The 17,536-nt window shown below is 38.1% G+C and overlaps 2 protein-coding genes across 10 annotated transcripts in view; one reads left to right on the top strand and one right to left on the bottom strand.

The window, feature by feature from the left end:
• elavl4 (ELAV like neuron-specific RNA binding protein 4) overlaps positions 1–1,662 on the bottom strand; it is a 76,329-nt gene extending 74,667 nt beyond the window's left edge. For 2 of the 5 annotated variants that reach the window (XM_077223448.1, XM_077223449.1), the window contains exons 1-2: positions 1,059–1,593; positions 375–503 (exon numbers count right to left, since the gene is read on the bottom strand). In XM_077223448.1, coding sequence (XP_077079563.1) covers positions 375–503; positions 1,059–1,106 — 177 coding nt within the window. In that variant the 5' untranslated portion in view covers positions 1,107–1,593. Of the gene's footprint in view, positions 1–374; positions 504–1,058 lie in introns of all 5 variants that reach the window. The other 3 variants (XM_077223459.1, XM_077223452.1, XM_077223462.1) reach the window with 3 other exon arrangements.
• Positions 1,663–9,355: 7,693 nt separating this feature from the next.
• The window catches only part of LOC143732405 (cytosolic carboxypeptidase 6-like), a 370,731-nt gene continuing 362,550 nt past the window's right edge, over positions 9,356–17,536 (top strand). Inside the window, exons 1-2 of one of the 5 annotated variants that reach the window (XM_077223445.1) lie at positions 9,356–9,450; positions 14,583–14,705. In XM_077223445.1, coding sequence (XP_077079560.1) covers positions 9,414–9,450; positions 14,583–14,705 — 160 coding nt within the window. In that variant the 5' untranslated portion in view covers positions 9,356–9,413. The remainder of the gene's footprint in view (positions 9,451–14,582; positions 14,706–17,536) is intronic. The other 4 variants (XM_077223442.1, XM_077223444.1, XM_077223446.1 and 1 more) reach the window with 4 other exon arrangements.

A 17,536-nucleotide genomic window follows, 5' to 3' on the forward strand; every position in this document is an offset into this window, starting at 1 on the left:
GTCCTTTAGCCATCTAACCTTACATGCTCAAATGAATTTAAGCATACACACAGGCACACACACACACACACATCTGGCGCACTTTCAATTTTAGGCATCAGTACACTGCCGCACAAACATATTCCGAGCAGGAATACACAAATGATACACTTACACAAGCTGCTTTTTCTCACTCTTTCTCTTTCTTTCTGGCTAACTGATAGAAAGATCTAGTCGGAGTGGGCGGCCGTATCATCACACAATGAGGCATGAAAACATTGGCTAATTCAAGCCTTAGGGCTGCACACATTTACCTAAATTAAGTTAGAATTCTTATTCTACTGTGCCATCTATTTTCTCGTTCATATGTCTAACAGATCCGTCTATCCTCTTACCCCCAGCTCCCTGGCCCCCAGTTGGCTGGATGGATCTCGGGGGAAAAGCGGCGAGCCCATGCCTGGAAAGGAGCCCTCCGCCTGGGCTACTGCTGAGTTCTGTGAACACCTTACCATCATCTTCAGACACTGCTCGCGAGGTGCGCATTTACAGGGAAGAGGAGAAAAGAAGAGAAGAGGAAGAGAACAGAATGCTAGCCAAGGTAGTAACGAAATATACAGGCTAAAGAAATAGCAAGAGGCGAAAGGAAAGAGAAAACTGAACTGCCACAGTGATAGAGAGCCGTGTGCTTACGTTCACATTGGCGCTACACTCTCACAAATACGCACGCACACACTCAGTGCAAGCCCCAGATGGGCAAGTCATCAAGCAAGCTCAGCAGTTACAGCTATCTTGCTTTGAGTAAATGAGAAAATGAAATGATTGTGCGTGGGTGAGAGAGAGAGAGCAAGCTAGTCTCATCCATTACAGTACGCCCGGAGAGCAAAGAGGTTCTGCCTTCAGCTAGCAGATGTTTAACTGGACCTAAATGCTCAATCCCTGCACATTCATTTGGACCTGTCAGCTGCCACATTTAGAAGCATGGACACAGTGATAAAACAGAGAAACGTTACGCACAACAGAATAATGAACACACACTTAGAGAAGTGAGGTGACAGAAGAAGAAAATCCAATTCCTTTACCTCATTGCTCAACAAAGCAGCATTCAGTGTTCGGCTGATTTCAAACATCTTGTTGGCCGTGTTTCGATTCTTGTCGCTTTTTGTGATTTTTTTTCGTTCTCGTGGCTCTACGGCTCCTTCTTCTCTACTGGAAATGGGAATCAGTCCCGAGAAAAAAAAGAAAGAAAAATGAACAGATTAAAAAAAAATAAGAAAAGGAAGGAGAAATCCTCTATATGTGCTGTCTGGCTGGATGTATTTTCTCCTCTCTCGCGCCCGTGTTTTCTGGTGCACCTCTGTTAAATGTGGCGCTTGTGCCCTGGCTCACGGCACACGACTGAAGAGTCAATATTTTTTTTTTTTTTAGCTCCCCAGAGTCAGCACATTAAAACAAGCAGTCGGTCTGCCGGGCTTCTTCCCTTATCTGTCCTCCACACACTCGCTCGCACAATGCGTTACGATCCTCACACTGCTCTCTAGCAGATTAGTTCGTCCCAAAACATAGCTCTTAGTTTAAACTCCTCTCTCTCTCTCTCCCTCACCCTTTCTCTTTCTCTTTCTCTCCTTCCTTGCTCCCTCCCTTCCTCACACTCCCTCTCTCTCTATTTCTCTTTACCCCCACCCCACCCTCCACTCGCTCCCTCTGTCTATTTCTCGATCACGCTCTCCTGCAGTTACAGTTCACAGTGTAACCACAAGGTGGGAAGACTGTTCATAACAGACATGACACAGGCACATCTGCCTTTCCTGGCTCATCTTTTCCTCTCCGTTTGGCTTCACGGCTCTCCTCCTGCTGCTTGCGGGGAACACATGATCGCTTTGGCACCCGCTCACCTCCATTCTCCTCTCTCTCGCCTCCCTCCGCACCTTCGTCGCTTCGCGACAGCCTCATTTGATGTATGGGAGAGAACGGGGCTGATTTATAGACCAATAGCATTAAGAAAACTTTGACCAGTGGCACCTAGCCGGAGAAAACCCCTGCTGAGATGTCGACATAACGTTCCCGGAGCATATTTGTGAAACGGACATGTATCTTCCTCTGAAATGGCATCAGAGCAAGACATTGGCGTAATTGTGCACTGTTCAGTGCTTCGATTCACTGCTTCACGTAGCTACACTGACCCCGAAATACATTTGGATACTTTCGTTTATGAATGTAAATATGTAAATATATATAAATGCCACTGCATTAGATAACAAAATATCAAACCAAGTCGCATTTATTTTACAGAAAGGTTGCACAAGTATACTTTCTGGTTTTCAAATGTTAGGGGGGCATGTGGATATTTAATGTGATGAAGAAACCTGCGGTTACTATGCTAGAGACAACTGTTTGAATTTACTTCATGCTAGTATGACTTGACCTTGGTTAATTCTTGAAGGTCTAGCATCATTTGTTCACATATTCCAAATTTGGCTGAAGTGTTCAAATATGTTTTGGGGCCATTGTACTGTATGTATAAAGGAATTTGTATATAGCCTGATTATTAAATTGCATTGACAATTTTTGTCTTTCAATTGTGTTGTGTTGGAATTTGCTGATATATAATATCATTGATTCATTAGAAGTACTTTCAAAAGATAAAAGATAAAAAATACAATTATCTTTAGATGAACTTAAACGCTGATTCCCACTTAGCAGCAGGAACCCGAGGAGAATGACCTGTCCTCTGAATAATTAAACATCAACAACCAAACCCTTTAATATCATTTGAGAATTACATAGAATAATAAACAACCTGATTGTTATCCAACAATTTAGGTTATTTTCTGTGTAGCATTATTTGTAGGAAAATACAGTAATCAAATCAGATTTAAATCATTCTATTTATTTTAATTTAATGTTTGTTTCTTTGTTGTTGTTTTTTACTTTAAATAACTGGTTGTCTCATATTATTGGCTTTAGATTTTAAATGCTGTTTCTTTATAATTATTTTATATGGACAAACTTATAAAAGTATGAGCAATCATGAGGTCATTGTTATTCATTGATTTAGTCATCGACTCGCAAATGTATTCCCATCAGCCAATGACCGCATAACACTGTAATCTTACCATTTAAAAAATATTATTCGATATGCATACTAAATTAGACTTTAACAAGATGTTTAATTTAAAATGTTTAGCTATAATTATAAAGGGAGTGGATAAAATTGTCAAGATTCATTATGTTGTTTTGTGTTAAACAATTACTTTTTAATTGTTCAACATTAAATATAATACTGTCTATGGCAAAGGCTAATCATCATCTTTATGCCAACGGACGCAGCTAAACTCAGGTACAAGACAAACCACAAAACCACATGTCTCTTTCTCAAAATAATAAAGCATGCAAGAATAAGTAATTTTCAACCTGTTTTGTTTATAGTGAATGTGAAAAGCGGAGGTTAGCTAAAAGTGGGTATGACAGCAGGAAAATTAGCTGTTTCTTTCTTTCCTCTTTTTGAAAACTGCGTATGGTACAGTATGATCTGGTCTCCAGGCCCCATGAGAGGCGTGTGTCCAGTTAATAGCAGCCTATTGACACCGACCCATCTGTCAGGGTGGACTGAAGCCAACTGAAAGTAGAGAGATGGAGAGAGCGTTGAGAGAGAACACTACAATTTTTACATCATAGATGGTGTGCGCATGATACATTTTTTAAAACTGTATCACATTTGTTCTTTGCTATAACATTTTGTACCTCCACAGCATCTGCGTTATAACATTTAATGCTAAATCCATGTAGAATAACATCATTATAGGCAAATCTTATGAAGTTAAGAATCCACCCAGTGGGTTGCATGCTAAGGCACCATTGCTAAAAACGCTAAAAAGCACTGCTTTCTCGCTCTCGCTGTAATTATGTTATCACTGTGCAGGATTTCACGTTTGTCAAGTAGCGTAGCCTATACCAGATTTTATCGTATACACCAGACCTGGTTAAAAACGTACAGGAGACATTGTGTGTACGTGCGCACGCACTGGGATGGGCTGTCACTTGAATCATGGAGTCTACTGCTTGATTCCAGAGTCATCTGCCTCTCATTCTCCCTCCTCTGTCCACCAGGGTCCCAGGAGGATTCTGATTGCTGTCTCCATAGTGACTCTATGTGTCTTCATAAAGCCTGTTCAGAGCCTGCCCCTTCTCCTGTGTGCTGTCTGTTCCATGCAGATGACCTGCCATTCACTGCAAGGGACTCATGCGTGGATTCCCAACATGGTCCGTCTAAAAAGGGTTTCCCTGTACACCACCAAAAAACATGTTGGGCACGTTGGAAATGCACACCCACATTTACAAACACTCAAGTTGACTCTATAGAGTGTTTGCTTCAAATACCTCTAAGCCCAAAGAGTATGTCTCATCTTTAATGTTTAACTCAATCCAGTTTTGCCATAGCCGTTGGCGTCATACTCGTCTCACATCATTGTTAGCAGCATAGTCGGTTATAATGGTGGGGTAAAACTTATTTTGATGTGGAAAAACATTGCGTCTCGTGGGAACCAATTAAAAAATCAGAGGATCAAGAAGTGGACTGTACTTCGCTTTTGTATTCTATGATTGATGGGTTCATTAAATCATGTGTTCACTTGGCAGACCGCATGACAGGACCAGCGCGCGAAGAAGAAGAAATTCTGCTTTTGCAGGCACGTCATAATTGTCATAGGAATTATCTGCTGTGATTCTGTTTCCCCTACAATTATATTTCCTGGTTTTTGTTCACAGATCTATGCGGTTGGTGTATGCATGTACATCGCATGCACCCTGGAGCATGCGCAGACGTCTGCAGACACAAAAGAATGAGGAGGAGATCGCTTTGAGCGATCTATATTTTTGTTGCTCGATTCATAATACGAATTGACAGTCTCAATAAATAAACAGGGAGGCATGGAGCCAGATAATTGGAGATGTTAGGGAATGACATACCATGAAGGACAGCTTTTCAATTTTCAGATGGAAGGGTGTACTGTGCAGCACAATTCCTCATTATTTAAAAACAATCAAACTACCCCGGCTGCCCTGCTGGTTGTAGTTTGCCGTCAAATATGATCGCAAGGGAAAAAATCATTGCCAATTTTGTCTTATTAAAGATGACCCCCGTTCTCTTCATCTGCTTCTGACACTCGCCGCTCCGCTCATAACCTGAAAATTAGTGGCTGAGGGTCTCTATGTCTGTGTCCTCCTGAAACGCAAGTCATATGGTTGTTCATTTGCAGGCTAATCAGAAAGCTGCACTATTAATGGAAAATGAATGAGGTCGGATTTGATTGTGGTTGATGGCAGAGGCTATGCTCCAATTGTCCTGGAATCCATACACTTTAATCAATCTATATTGAGAGACAGCCAGTGTCGGTGTGAGGAACATTGCAATTTAAAAAAAATTAGACACTTGAAGAGGGATGGTTGATGACCTCAATCTCTGTCCTCACAATATAAGAAAAAGAAATATCAGGTTCAAGGTAGCTAGAGATAATACTATGCTTTTTTAAAATTCATATAAGGCCTACATGTTGAGTGCTAACCTGCTTTATTTCTTATCTGGGAGTGAATTCCATTCAAAAGTGAGCATCTTCTTTTGAATGGAATTGAATGGAATCACTAAAATGTGGCCGTTTGAAAAATCCTACACACAACCATACATCACATCTACTTTATCTGAGTGTTGCCAAGGACATATAATGTAGTAAATACTAAATTCATGTTTATAGAATAACATTGTCATGATAACTAACATTTATATAAAATAGTCTGTGTGTCAGCATTGGTTACAGGCAGTGATGATAAAAGTCAGGATATAGGTCCAGTGATTCTTTTAAAACAAAACTCAAAATAAGATCCTCAGGTGACTAGAACTGGCAAAATAAACAGAACGACGCAATCTAATTGCCGGTACACATTGTACGATTTAGGGCTGTCCCAGAGTAAAAATGACCAATTGTGTCGATTTCTGGCTCCTAAACAGTGGTAAGAGAGGTTAAAAGAAGGCCGTTGTCACGGTCTTGTGACCAAAGATACCCTACGATAATTTTCTGACAGTATCATCTCACAATGTGTTTACTGCTACGGCCTACGTCTACTGACTAGCCAATAAAAACACAACATGAAATGGCATATTGAATATTGAAAATGCTAAAACTTAACTACTTACCTCAAGCTCCATTTGCAAAATAGACATGCCAAGTGGGCCTCTTTTCCCTAGCCATAACCGCATCCATATTCTCCACTTTCGCTTACAATGTTCTTCTTTTTTTCAGCGCACAGAAAAACCCCAATTGCTAAAGTGCAATTTATCTTGCTCTCTTTGTTTACCACTAGTCTAAATAGCGCGTGCTGATGACGTTTTATTCATCTACTACCTTATGTTGTAGATTTAATAGAGCTTTTCACAATGCGCTTAATCCCGGCTTATCGTCGTTCTAGACACCGCTTTTAACCCCGAGTAAAGGAACGTTGTAATTTAGAAGCGGGGTTAGGACCCTTTTTACCTGAGGTTATGAAACCTTGCAGTAGGGTTACCACCGCTTTTGCAGTATTAAAGGGTTAGTTCACCCAAAAATGAAAATTAAGTCATTAATTACTCACCCCCATGCTGTACCAACCCCGTAAGACCTTCGTTCATCTTCGGAACACAAATGAAGATATTTTTGATTAAATCTGAGAGGTGGATCACTGCTACATAGGCTGCCAGAGGGAATGAAACTTGACGGCCCAGAAAGTCATTAAAGAACATGTTTAAATATTCCATGTGCCTACAGTGGCTCAACTATAAGTTTATCAAGCGACGAGACTACTTTTTTTCCGAAAAAACCCCCATAAATAATGACTTTATTCGACTATTCCTTTTCTTCCTTGTGGGCCTGAGACGAGAGTTCAAGAGATTTCCACGACGCATGCGCGAGAACTGAGAAGAGGACGTTCTTCTTCTAATACTTCTTGTTCAGTTCTCGCGCATGCGTTTGAGACAGTCGTCAAAACGAGGATGCGCAATGCTAGAGCTTTTATGTAAATAGGTTGCTTACTGCGTTCATCCAATCAATGACACTGACCCCGCAAATATGCAGGTTTTAGGAATGTACAATGTGAAACATCAGCTTATGAATACCCAGGATTAATTGTTAACCCAGGGTAAATTATGAGCAGTGTGAAACGTGAAGCAAGATAACCCAGGATACAGTTTGCGCAGGGTTTAGAATGACCCAGGGTTAACTATTTCAAGTGTGAAAAGCCCTTATAGGTGTCATCATCATACAGTCTACATACATGTCATACCCAAGTATATTAGATCCATGTCGTACAGTGTGATTTGTAATGATATTATAGAATTTCTGAACTCGCACAATCTGTAGCTGGCATATGTAGACAGAACTTAAATACACAGACCAAACAAATCAATGCAACAAATACCAGGTGTGAGCACAAATCAAACAATGAGTAACCAAGGAGACTAACCAAAGGTGGGAACAAAGGAAACAGAAAACAGAGGAAAACCAACTCAGGGTGAAATTCAAACATAGGAAAAACACAGGACATAGTAACCCTGACACTTGTGTTTAAAAAAAATGCAGCTTGTGTACTAGAGTGCGGATCGGGCCGAATTTTTTTGTCCGAGCCCGGCCCGCGTCCGACAGAGCGGTAACCGAACCTGACCCGAGCCCGACAGGCATAAAGATATTTATGTCCGAGCCCGACCCGAGACCGACAGTTAAAATCCCATTTTTTTCTCATACTAATGACACATATGCGTTTGTTTGTGTGGAAAGCCTGCTTTTATTAAGCAACTGTAGGAAGACATTCGGAAATGTCAGCAGGATGAGTGCATCAGCGCGCACGGAGAAACAAGCGCACTTAACGCAGGCGCGCATTCACGTGTTTCGTTGTCACGGCTACATAAACAAATTTCCGCACACAGGAAGACAGATGTTATGGTAATATTTTACATGCATCTTAATCACAAAAACGTCGTTTGCATCACGTGAAAGCATCAGGCACATTGGCTACCAACATTATAATCTGTTTTAAATTTAAAATGTTCAATGCCATATCGCGCTGATGTGACCGAGCCCGACCCGAACCCGAACATAATTTCTAAATATCTGTCCGAACCCGGCCCGGCCCGTCGGGTAACGACGGGTCCCGTCGGGCTCGGGTCGGGTATCCATCCTCTATTGTGTACTGGCTGTTTGTGTGGTGTCTGGTAAAAAAACAAACATGATTGTTTAAGGAGAATGTTTCAGAAATGAAATTGTGAGAACATGCCACCCAATATCATGTGGTCATTAACGATAAAATTACCTATACTGACCACTCAATGTACCCATTGTCAATGGGTCCCTTTGTGAAATAATTCAGTTGGTCAATTTAGTCTGGAATGACCCTGCAAATAGCATCCACATCAGTGTTGTAGTCAAGACCAGGCAGAGACCTGAAAAAATTGAGTCTGAGTCAAGACCAAGTCCAAATGCTCCCAATTCCATGACAAGTCCAAGATCATATGGTTTTGGGCTGAGACTCGAGATGGACTTGTTTTCGGACTGTGGTCACAGTACTCCAACGCTTATCCACATCCCTATAATTTTAGGATACATGCTGTCTGTCCTGTTTTTCCATATTGAGTCAGGGTATTTGGGTGGAACATAGCCTACTTGAAAGCTTTTTTTGCCATTAGTCTGTAGTTATGTCAGCCATTAATTAGCTACACAATTATGTATATTTACATTAATTTAGAATATTTAGTTTGTAATTTAAAAATATATTTGTTGAGACATATTTATTGTTTTATACAAAGATTATACAAAAGTTATACAAAAAACTTATATACAAAGTTTATAAGATTAAAAAAACTGTTAACTTAACTGTTGGGTTACTTTTAACACAACTGGCTTTTAACCCAATGCATTGGGTTAAACTAACACACAGTTGGGTTAATCATTGGGTTATTTTTAACCGAACATTATTGAGTATAATTTACTTAATTTGCTACTTCCAATAGGGAGTAAAAAATAATTTTTGGGCTATTTTCCCAGAAAAGTAAGTGTGTACATTTTAAGTCCAACTTTTTAGGAGTAGCAACACACTTGCATAGGTGGGTTAAAATCAAATAGACAAAAAAAAAAACATGAACGCATAATATAGTGGATGTTATAGTGCATGTTTTATCAGCAGCTAATAAAGGACTTGTAGTCTGTAAGTAAACAATGCTGACATTTTCTCTCCATTTGGACGCTTTGCTTGGCGCGTTGTGTGGAGACATCCGTGTGGCTGGGGGAGCTGTGCGCTTTTCCCGCGCTTACACGCACCTGCTGGTTACGTCAAATCCTTCCTCTCGCGCCGCAGCACGCCGTCGTCTTGGAAACGCTCCTTCAGCGTCGCAAGCCTGTGTGAGTCTGTATGATCGGATGATGGAAGAAAACAGCAGAGAACATCTCGATACTGGTGTGTAAAATTAAAACACATTCATACACAGTCATATGACATTTTTCTATTGACAGACACGCGTTGGATGCTGTCTGTGCATGTAGAGCGTGCAAATTTAGCCGTTAGGTGCATGATATGAGCGCTCCGTCCATGTAAACACTGACTGTTTGCTAACGTTAGCCGAATAAACCTTATTATTGTGATACTCTCCAGCACTCAAGAGAATCAAGACATTACAAAGCGTCTATGTATTGCGATATATATATATATATTCACTTACAGCTAGATAAGTCATGAAATGCAACACCACGTGTGCTTGTAGTCCAGCCTTGTTCAGGTGGACGTTTCCAGATACTGTGACTGGTAACGTTAACACTTTAATGGCTTTACTACATCTTTATGAGACTACTAACGTTAGGGTTCCAATGCATTTCATTGGTAAAATGTACAAGACATGTAAATTACTCGTTTATGCTAGCTTTACAAATCCTGACTAGACTAATTTAGATGTTCACTACTTTGCTAGTTTTAATACACAAGCTATGTTAGTAGCAATCTGATCAGACAGCCTTCTCTGTGAACATTTTCTGAAATTCAACGTTCTAAATTCATCCTATGTATATTTCTCTCTCTCTCTCTCTCTCTCTCTCTCTCTCTCTCTCTCTCTCTCTCTCTCTCTCTCTTTCTCTCTCTCTCTCTCTCTATACACACACACACACACACACACACACACACACACACACACACACACACACACACACACACACACACGTTGAGTTTTAATGTAAGTGGATATAATATACAATTTGTACAGTATAAAATCGTTGTGTCTATGGAATGCAAATATGGGGACATTCCATAGACACAATGACTTTTGTACAGTTTTGTGACCAAAATTATTTATTCTCTATTTAAACGACATCTTTACAGTATCTACAATGTTGAAATTTATAATGTTCGCCGATGACACACATATTTTTTGCTCTGGAAAAAATATGGATGAATTATTGCAATTGGTAGAAAAATAATTAATTGTGTGGTTAAAAAGTGGTTTGACTATAATAAGTTATCTTTAAATGAAAATAAAACTACATTTATGATATTTTCTGGTAATAGGACTCATAGCAATGCAAAGTTACATTTAAATGGAGTTGACATCGAAGTAGCCTATGAAACCAAATTTTTAGCTGTGATTATACTGAAGATAATAAATTTAGTCGGAAACCACATATTGAATATATTAGAAGCAAGGTAGCAAAATCAATAGGAATATTGTATCTAATAAATAAAAAGGGTTTGCGTATTATATATTCCTCCTTAGTAATGCCTTATTTGTCATATTGTTCAGAAATATGGGGAAATGCAAATAAACAAATATAGCTGTATTAATTAAGTTACAAAAAAGAGCTATTAGACTTATTAATAAAGTAGGATATCGTGAACCAACTAACAAACTCTTTATTCAAAGTAATACCTTAAAATTTACAGATATTGTATACATAAACAGTGTTTCCCCTAGGATTCTTTTTTAGGGGGGGGGGGGGGGTGTACTGCTAGTGTTGCGGAGCGGGCGTGTTACGGATACGTGGTGTAATTTTTTTGCAATCAAAAAGCATGTCTAATTAATTGAAATCATGTATTATGAATCATTAAACAATACTTTTTTTTAAAATATATGAAAAAAAATGTCACACTAATTAATTCTGCGCTAATTCACACTAACACTAATTCTGTGTTGTGTTTTTTCTGGTAATAAAATGAAGACATAAAACAAAAATTGTATCATTTATCATCAATTTTAATCATGTGAAATTAAATAAACTTTTTGTCAAATAACTTGCTGCACAATGAGCTTTACTGTTAAAATTAAAACATGGATTATTCCTTAAAAATTTCAGTTTTGATGATAATTTATTTGGATTAGTGTTAGTGTATTATTACATTGGGACATATCTAAATTCTAATGTACAACAGTAATATATTTCTGTCAAGTTAAACCGAACTTTTATTTTGACGGGTTGCCGTGAAGACCTTTTGAGTTTCTGTGTGTTTATGTCATGATGATAGTTGTTCTCAAATGAAGCGGTTAAATGATCACGAAGTAGGGTTGGGAACATACTGTCTATGGTTGGGAATCGTAAGAAATTTTTCGGTTCCGATTCCGGTTCCGCCAAACGATTCCGGTTCCGGTTCCCATTCAATAAAAATTATTAAAACTAATACAAATAGTAGTACGGGGAAAATACACAATCCTTTTTGTGTTTTATTTCTGATAGGCCCTACTTGTCAAATGAGTTTAACAGACTGGCAATGTCAACAAATGCAACATATTATTTAGCAATATTGTTTTCTGAAGGAAAATAAAAAATGTTGCATTCTCAAGGATAATTTGGGACCTCTCCTATATCTTATTGTATATCCAGCAGTGGAATACCCTCTCAGAAGGGGTAGAATATGCTTGAACACACATGTAAGATCCAGACAGGTGAAACATAATATTTTTTAAATCGGTTTGAATGATTGATTTCTGTGAAACTTCACTTGTTTCCTTACTGGATTAAAGTTCTCTAGCAGTTAATAAACAGAAATGCATGCGTCTTGCGGAAGAACATTGTAGCCGGAGCTACTTCTCTATGTTTATGTCAATGACGCGAGTGAGTCACGCAGGCACTGGGCTACTCCGCAGCAGTGCCGAACCGACCAGTGTAAAGTAGTCTGAGTCTAAACGCTTATTACAGCCTTACCGTAGTGATTCAGGATAAGACAAAAACACGTTTTGAAAAAAGGCATTCATGATGTAATCGCTCATTATATACATTTTGTAAATTCTGAAGCGAATTTTCGTTATTTGAAGCGACTTTCAAAAGGTGATTAACTGTTTTAACATCAGTGTTTATTCTCGAACTATAAACTTTTATCTCAGTACTTCTGTGATCGTTTGAATATTTTTAACACAGAAGTATCGATACTGTGTTGTTGAAAAGACAGAAAGTAAAGCTAACGTTAGATGTTTCATGTCAGCGACAGCGCAAACAGATTTGAATGTCCCGGTGTGAAGTTTTTGTCATTTAGGAATAAGATCGCGTGGGTGTTTGAATCGAGATCGTTTAAAGATTAATGGTGCAGCTCTACTGTCTTATTCTCTCTCTCTGCGTTGATATCTGACGCAAAAAAACTTGTTATACGAATAGCGCGAGGGACAGTGCATTCATTACAATTTAATATTTATGTGGTGAGACGTCGCTATTAAAGGATAAGCTCCCAGCACTTCGTCCACACATCGCATCAGAACCAAAAACACTACCGGTTCTGCATAAGAACCGGTTCTCGGTTCCCAACCCTATTACGAAGTGACTTTCAGAGTGGATCTAGAGCCTGGAGAGGAAGTTCATGCGTTTGTGTCTTCATATAGGCCAAAAAATAGCGCAAGCGTCACACGTGCTTCAGTGTGTGTGTGTGTGTGTGTGTGGTAAATGAAACTGCGCGTCGGCGGCACCATTCATTCACACAGAACATGCAGGATTCGTATTTAAATAGTCTTTGTGTTTTAATATTCACACACACTAGTCTACATCGCGATTTGATTTCAAGTGTACTGAACTGCTTTCTATTTTTTCCTCAAATTTACAAATTCCGTGAAATTCCGCGTTATACACTAAATTCCTTTTTTATGACTGGATTTCGTCAGCATTTTAGGGGGGGCGGCCCCCCCAAAACAATGGTAGGGGAAACACTGATAAAAATATTGGAAATAATGTATAGAGCACTAAATAAAAGTCTTCCATCTGGTATTCAGAAATTATTTAAGTTAAGAAGAGAGAGAAGATATAATTTAAGAGGCCCGTTTATGTTTGAATGTGGAAAAGAAAGAACTAATGTAAAACCGATATGTGTATCAGTTATGGGTGTGACACTATGGAATTTACTAAAAGATGATTTGAAATTATGTACTTCTCTGTTTGGCTTCAAAAGATCTTTAAAAAAGAAGATTGTTAATGATTATTTAGTTAGTATGTAAATCTTGTTAATATTATGTAAAAAAAAATATTGTATGTGCAGTATTGTATAATTATATATACTGTTTTTTATAATTTATAATGCTGATTCTTCAGGTATATGGTTAAATAGGGTAGGCAAATATAAGCCTCGGCTTCAGCCTACTCCTTTTTTGTGGTTATTTCATTGTAAATTTACCAACAAAAATAAAAAAATAAATAAAATATAAACTTTTATACTGTACAAATTGCATATTATATCCCCTTACATTAACTCTACTGCTAAACCTACCCACAGAAAACTTTCTGCATTTTTACATTTTCAAAAAACATCGCTTAGTATGATTTATAAGCAGTTTTCATCTTGTGGACACACACACACACACACACACACACACACACACACACACACACACACACACACACACACACACACACACACACACACACACACACACACACACACTCATAGGCAAATACTGTTTGTTTGTTCTTTTGATATTCAGCTCTACTTAAATGGTTTGTTCACCCAAAATGAAAATTCATCTTCATTTATTTACCCTCATCTCTTTGCAGACACTTAAGCAGAATGAAAGGTTCATTCACTATTCTCTTTTCTTTTCTTTTCTTTTCTTTTCTTTTCTTATTTTCTCTCCAAACAATGGAAGTGAATTGTGACTGAGTGCTGTCATTCTGCCTAAAATCTCCTTTTGGCTCGAGTGGAAGAAAGAAATTTGAGTAAATTAAGACACCAATTTTAAAGAACAACTTCTTTTATAATGTCTGCTTTTATTCATTTTCCAATGTCATTTTTCATTTTATGTGTTAATTTCATGTTATATGTTAATAAATTCATGTTATATGTTAATGTAAAAATATTTCAATGACTCAATAGAATCTACGTTGCCACTGTTTTTGTCATAAACACAGTGCACACTGATCAACAACCCTGTTTGGATGGCCGATTTCAATTGCTATGTTGCATAACTATGGTATAACTGTTGCGTAATCATTTTGAAGTCAGCAATAGATAGAGAAGTCATTGCTATTTTTTTTTGTTTTTTGTTGTTGTGTTAAAATGGAATGTGTTTTTTGATATTTGAAATTGGGCCAATCACAACGTTTTTGTATGTACTTCTGAATTTTATGTGGCAGATAATGAAGCAGGGGGGGAGGATGCTTTGGTTGGGAATGTGAACAAACTGATGATCACCCCTCCAGGATACACTGGACCATCCAAGAAAGGTCATGTCATCTTTGACGCCTGCTTTGAGAGTGGTGAGAGATCTGAGTATTTGTATTTTTAAGTCCCTTTTTCATCACTATACTGAGTGCTGTCATGTCTACACTACCATTCAAGAATAGCATTTTTCTGAAATAGAAATCTTTTGTAACATTATACATGTCAGTATATATTTACTGTCATTGTTGATCAGTTTAGTGGATCTTTGTTAAATATTTGTAATAAATTCTAACTGCCCTCAAACTTTTGAACACTAGTGTAAATTCTGCACCATTAGCACAGGATAAAATTGTAAAAATGGACTAAGCTGGAATAGTTAACAGCATTTTAACATTTTCAAAATGTACAGTGAGTAAATTGCTGATAAAATATTTGTTTAAAATATGCACATTATTCTAAAGTCATATTAAATATTCATTGTTTATCAGGCATTTACAAAGTAAAGGAATCCAATATTTTATCAGCAGTTTAATAACACTAAATTGCAATTATAAGCTTGTGCCAAGTTGCATAAGTGTAAGCGGAATGTAAAATGTTAACATATGCGTGTGACGTTGACATGTTCGTGATCTAATTTATCTAATTTAACAGCACCTTAGTTAAACAGTATGTTAACATGGCAGTTAATTATAGATTCAAAAGGATGAATAAGGTGAACAGCTAGAATAACCCACTGTTACCACTACAAATGCGATACACCCTTGAATTCCCAGGAGAGCAGTAGACCTCTATCGTCAAACATGTTTGTGCAAAAATCATTGTCAGTGTCTTTTGTTTAACCATACTATTTTAGCATATGGCAGCACAGCCTGAGAGAGACTATTGTCCATGTGAGTGGGGCATTTAATGAATAATTATCTCCCTTTTAAATGGAGGGGTAAAAATTGAAGTGTTTCATTTGAAAGTGACTGCTCTTGTCGGTCTACCTCGCTGAAAACTGTAATTAAAGCAAGTTATGATATTTTAAAGAATGCTTTTGAGTAAATGGCCTTTGTTTGGCACTTTTTGCCAGTCTGAATGAACAGTGATGTAATGAAAATAAAGTGCTTTTGCAGTGACAAGGTCAAGTGGGCAGCTGAGAGCAGCTTTGGGCCAGATTGACAGTGAATCAGTATGGCTGAAACAGGCACAATATCATTCTTTGCTGGGAGATTAGGTTCAGGGTCTCCAGCAGATGAGACTCAGCTTTCATATTCTTGACAGCCAACCAATTCACCCCTCTGCGGGGAAAGAGCTCGCCTGTGGCTAGGCTCCCTGTGGGGAGTTTTTTTATTATATAGATTTTTGGGTCTTGGAAATATTCTGTAATGGTACAATTTTTAGGTGGAGCGAGTTTTTCTGGTCATATCTGGTAGTTTGGGTTGAATGTTAAACTGAAAGAAAGCAGTTGGTTATGGATCCAGTGTCTGAAACGTAAGACTGACCACTTCAAATCAACTCGAAAGTAACTTGATAAATCAATATGATTCTGACTGAGCAACTCTACAAGAACTAATAATGTTCACATCGTGCTTTAGGAGTTAAACCACCCGTCATCATAGAGATGTTTATTACTTTTATCAAAACAATGGCGTTCATTGTAAGCTTGCTTGGATGTTGGCGTTAGTCATGTGAAAGCGATAGCCGAGGGTGGATGATGTTTGGGTGTAGTGGCGTAGGGCGGCAATAAAAAGACATAGAATATTAACATAAGTTACAGAGCCAAAGTCAATATAAATAAATAATCAGGATGTTTTATAAGTTTCTCTGTTTTCCCCTCTGACTGGCCCCGAGGACCCCGAGGCACTGATTAATGAACATCCAGCCGCAAGACCAGGATCAGCTAACATATATGACATTACCCCCATGTCTCTGGCTCGGCAAATTCTCTGAATGATTTATGGAATAGATATTAATCTGCTTCCAGTAAATGCATTATCCAAGTTGGAAAATGGAGAGGAATTGATGTTACAGCGCTAATGTCAAATTAATGTCCTGTTGCTGTTTCAGCAAAGCAACACTGCAGTGAAATGATGTTAACCACTTACACTCTGACAAAAGGGAAGCGGCACTTTCTCGGCAACAATCTGGGGTTTTGACGTAAGTGACTTTGAGAGCTGAAGCCCCTGTGTCAAATGAAGGACTTAAGGCGTGCGATAGTTCAACAAAGTTTTCAGAGCTAGGCACATCCGGTCATTAATCAAACGCTCTTCCCTTTATGTTGAAGAAGATGTGGAAATGTAAAGGTTTGTTACAATGTGGGCTCATTTGTCAGAAGCCACCTGTCAGCAAGTGATAACTTTTCACCGTTCGTAGCCTCTCTTTTGTTGCAGTGAAAGTCAGCACCTTCAAAATGGAAATGATATTTAATACGCAGTCAAAGGATAAAATATCCCCTCGGATAGCCTGTAAAAAATGAAAATAATAGTATAGATGCATTAGATATCACTCAGATCTTGAGAAAATAGTTATACCCTTTTCCAAAATATATGGCTGTGCACTGTGCAGTCAGTTCTAGCAAATTCTAGTAACTAACTAGAAGCAACTTAACAGCATTTTCCACATTTTGACATTTAGTTCAGCTGTTTTCAAAGTATTGATACTTTGCCATTCTAGTGAATCTAGTTCTAGTGAATATTTCATTCAGGAAGTTCATGTAAATGATTCGAGTCACTGTACAATGTTTCATGTTTAACTTTGATACTCTCACCCAAGATTGTTTATGTCACTGCCTTTGTACAACCTCTGATTAAATGATAAACGACATCATTTTTATATATAAATAATATATATATCTGTATAACTTGGATACTTTTTTATTTACAAAGAAAAAACCTTTCTATGTACTGTAGTTATCTACTTCTATTTGTCTTGCAGTAAAGCTAAT

This window comes from Siphateles boraxobius, unplaced genomic scaffold (genome assembly GCF_051911475.1).
Source record: "Siphateles boraxobius isolate OS27281-9 unplaced genomic scaffold, OSU_SipBor_1 9, whole genome shotgun sequence".
Classification (NCBI taxonomy): domain Eukaryota; kingdom Metazoa; phylum Chordata; class Actinopteri; order Cypriniformes; family Leuciscidae; genus Siphateles; species Siphateles boraxobius.